Source organism: Etheostoma cragini, unplaced genomic scaffold (genome assembly GCF_013103735.1).
Source record: "Etheostoma cragini isolate CJK2018 unplaced genomic scaffold, CSU_Ecrag_1.0 ScbMSFa_367, whole genome shotgun sequence".
Taxonomy (NCBI): domain Eukaryota; kingdom Metazoa; phylum Chordata; class Actinopteri; order Perciformes; family Percidae; genus Etheostoma; species Etheostoma cragini.
In genome coordinates this window covers 6,470-10,218 of record NW_023267961.1, presented here as the reverse complement: position 1 = coordinate 10,218, position 3,749 = coordinate 6,470, and the positions used below count along the sequence as shown (strand labels likewise).

General features: G+C 40.1%; 1 protein-coding gene across 3 annotated transcripts in view; it reads left to right on the top strand.

Moving 5' to 3' along the window:
- The window catches only part of LOC117940896 (NACHT, LRR and PYD domains-containing protein 12-like), a 35,506-nt gene extending 33,759 nt beyond the window's left edge, over nt 1–1,747 (top strand). For all 3 annotated transcript variants that reach the window (XM_034866020.1, XM_034866021.1, XM_034866019.1), the window contains one exon: nt 1,205–1,747. In XM_034866020.1, the coding sequence (XP_034721911.1) occupies nt 1,205–1,746 (542 nt within the window). In that variant the 3' untranslated portion in view covers nt 1,747. The remainder of the gene's footprint in view (nt 1–1,204) is intronic.
- The last annotated feature ends 2,002 nt before the right edge of the window (nt 1,748–3,749 follow it).

Below are 3,749 nucleotides of genomic sequence, written 5' to 3'. Positions count from 1 at the left end.
TGGCATTACGGAGGGCCTTCCTATACGTTTTAAGGCTATCTTGCCAGATTAAACGAGAATTTTCCAGTTTGGTGGAACTGATCCAAGGGAACATTCAGTTCCAAATCTTCTCAAGTTTCCGCGATATTTGCTTTAATTTGCTTTAATTTGCGAGTTTCAGTGATATACCATGGAGCTAACCGTCTTTGTTTTATTATCTTCTTTTTTAGAGGGGCAACAGAGTCGAGAGTCATTCGTAGCGAGCCTGCTGCACTATCAACAAAATGACCGATTAGGGAGGGACTAATAGCATAGGAGTCCTCAGTTACTTTGTGATTTGGTAATGAATTGAATGCTAACGGAATCACATCCTTAAATTTAGCTACAGCACTATCAGATAGACATCTTGTATAGAAGGTTTTGCCTAATGGCGTGTAGTTCAGCAGTATAAACTCAAAAGTTATCAAACAGTGGTCAGATAAAAAGGGATTCTGTGGGAACACTATTAAATGTTCAATTTCAACACCATACACCAGAACAAGATCGAGGGTGTGATTAAAAAGGTGAGTCGGTTTATGAACACTTTGAGAGAAGCCAATAGAATCTAAAAGAGAGATAAACGCAGTACTAAGGCTATCATTCTCATCGTCAACATGAATATTAAAATCCCCTACAATAATAACTTTGTCCGTTTTTAGCACTAAGTTTGACAAAAACTCTGCAAATTCAGATAAGAATTCAGAGTATGGGCCAGGTGCTCGGTACACTATAACAAATAGAACTAGAAATAGAAATAAAACTAACCAAAAGGCTCAGGATGCTGAAAACGTTGGTCTCATATGAACATGGCTGGTAGATTTAAGACAAAATAATAATAATTTATAGAATTAATCAAATATGAACATGTGTCAGTGACTTGTTGTTATTTCCTTTGTTACGGTTTGATTAAGGACTTATTGGACTTTAACTTATTGCTCTTACTGACGGGATGGCTGCCAGTCTGAAGGTTGGTGGTTTGATCCCCGGCCGTGTTAAAGGGTCCTTAGGCAAGACCCTGAACCCTGAGTGGCCCATCGGAGTGTGTGTCTGTGTGTGTGTTTGTGTGTGTGAGCTTTTGTAGTCGTTGGGATTTTTTGATCTAATTAAGAGTCAGTCTTTTAATAAAGTAACAATAACCATCAAGATGATGAACTGATGTTGTGTTGGGTCTCGTTGTCTCCGTCAGATTCCTGTGAACTCTCTCTGGACACAAACACGGTGCACAGAAACCTCAGACTGTCTGATGACAACAGGACGGTGACGTTAGCGATGGAGGATCAGGCATATCCTGATCATCCAGAGAGGTTTGAGACCTGGTCTCAGCTGCTGTGTAGAGATGGTCTGACTGGTCGCTGTTACTGGGAGGTCCAGACCAAAGGAGAGTGGGTTTATATATCAGTGAGTTACAGAGGAATCAGCAGGAAAGGACACAGTGAAGACTGTGTGTTTGGACGTAATGATCAGTCCTGGAGTCTGCTCTGCTATGATGGTCGTTACTCTGTCCGTCACAATAAGAGAGAAACAGTCCTCCCTGTCTCCTCGTCCTCTGTCTCTAACAGAGTAGCAGTGTATGTGGACTGTCCTGCTGGCTCTCTGTCCTTCTACACAGTCTCCTCTGACTCACTGATCCACCTCCATACCTTCAACACCTCATTCACTCAGACTCTCTATCCTGGGTTTGGGTTAGGGTTTGGGTTAGGTGCCTCAGTGTCTCTGTGTGCTGTGTAGGGTTAGGATTATAACTACATAAAGTGAAACAGAGAATTATATTCTATTCTAATTATTTATTAGAACATTTGTGAAATGGTAACACTTTATAATAAAATCATATTGATAATTAATTAATCTATTTTATTATAATGTAATGGTTTGTTAACAGTTAATAACAATTAACTAAAGATGAATTATCAATGGAGCATTTATAAATGATGGTTATAATAAAGTGTTACCCTTTCATTTAAAATCAGATTTAGGACGGAAGCTCCACTTTTAAGATTTACCTCCTTTATATACTTTAATATTTACCTCCTTTATATATTTTAATATTTACCTCCTTTATATATTTTAATATTTACCTCCTTTCTATGTTTTAATATTTACCTCCTTTATATATGTATATAGTTGCTCTCAGGACTGGGCTCCACACCCCCCCCCCTCACATTTTATATTTTATATTTTTATATTTTACATTTTACATTTTACATTTTCATATTTTTATATTTTATATTTTTATTTTTTACATTTTATATTTTACATTTTTACATTTTTACTTTTTATATTTTACATTTTTACATTTTTACATTTTTACATTTTATATTTTACATGTTGTGTTGACACTGTAAAGGTTTTGCTTCAGTCCCGTTGCCGAGATACTGCACCGTGTATAATGACAATAAAGACTTTCTATTCTATTAATTCCAGTAGAGTATTGCTCTATACAGTGTATCCCTGTTTAATATAAAATGAATTGTTAATTATAGGATTAACAGGGATTGTAGTTGCTCATCACCACAGGAACAATTAAAAAAAGAAAATCTTACCTCACAACTCCAGAGGAACGAGAAGGGGGGGGGGGGGGTGAACTTACATGTTAGTAAAGGCTGTTAGGAAAAAAAACTGTTCAGTGTTCTTGGGACACCTTAAGGACTTTGGGGACACCTTGAGGACTCAAACCTTTTCAGCAGTAAGATATAGAGCGACCAACTTCTTTTTGATTAAGCGTTGATTAACGCGTGACAATGTCTTAATTTGCGGGACGTAGGAATCGGGCTTCAAACGCCGTGCGCTACGCAGGACGGGTAGATTTTCTTTTTTTTTTTAAGTGCTCATGCCCAATGTGCCCCCCACCGTGCCACTGAGTGTAAAGCTCTGTAGCAGAGAAGATGTCTGCGTCCTGTTTTAACTCCATAAATAAAGAAATGAAGAGATGACTGGAGGCTTTCTGTTTAATCTCTTAATCTGATGTCTGCTTTAAAAGGTTCATATATATTATTATATCATTATTGAGAAGATGAGATGATGTTTCCTCTGATTCCCTAAATAAAGGCTCGTTGATTCTAACGAATGGAAGAAGTTCAAAGTTGTTTCCTGCTGCATGAAGATAAAGAAATAGAAATGGAGTTTGAAGCACTGCGCTGCGTTCTAACAGAAACGTAATAAACCACGGTCCCTGGACCTGCTCGGGAACTTAGGTCTTCCCTAGTTTCCTGACCCCAAATATCTTCTCATCTTAGGATCCTTGGCATGGACTCAGGACCACCAAATCTAGTCTAATACTAAAAAGGTTGCTGGTCTGTAGCTCCATTTTAAAAGGTCCTGAACCCAGATCTTCAGTGAAACTGGGCCTGCAGGGTACCTGGGACCCCCCCTCCATAGCAACGAGGGCTCATCCATACCCCCCACCCATTCCCCTGGTATTCCCAGTGGGAGAAGGGCATTTGGGATGAATCTGGTCCTCATGTTTACCCTTCCCTAGGACCATGAGATCTGATCCAGATGGCAAACGTGTCCCCAACAGTCTGAGTGGACTTGTCTTCATCGTCCCCGAGTTGTCCCCCACTACGCCGCTCTGCCACTGGATTCACTGGTTACCAGTCGCTGCCGATCCGCTTCAACACACTAGTACTGGCATAAAGGGCCAAGACTGGATCCAGGACATGGTCAAACCCTAGACCCCAACCCGCCCACTCCGCTCTGCACCAGCCAACCTGCATGTTGCCCCCCCCCCCAAC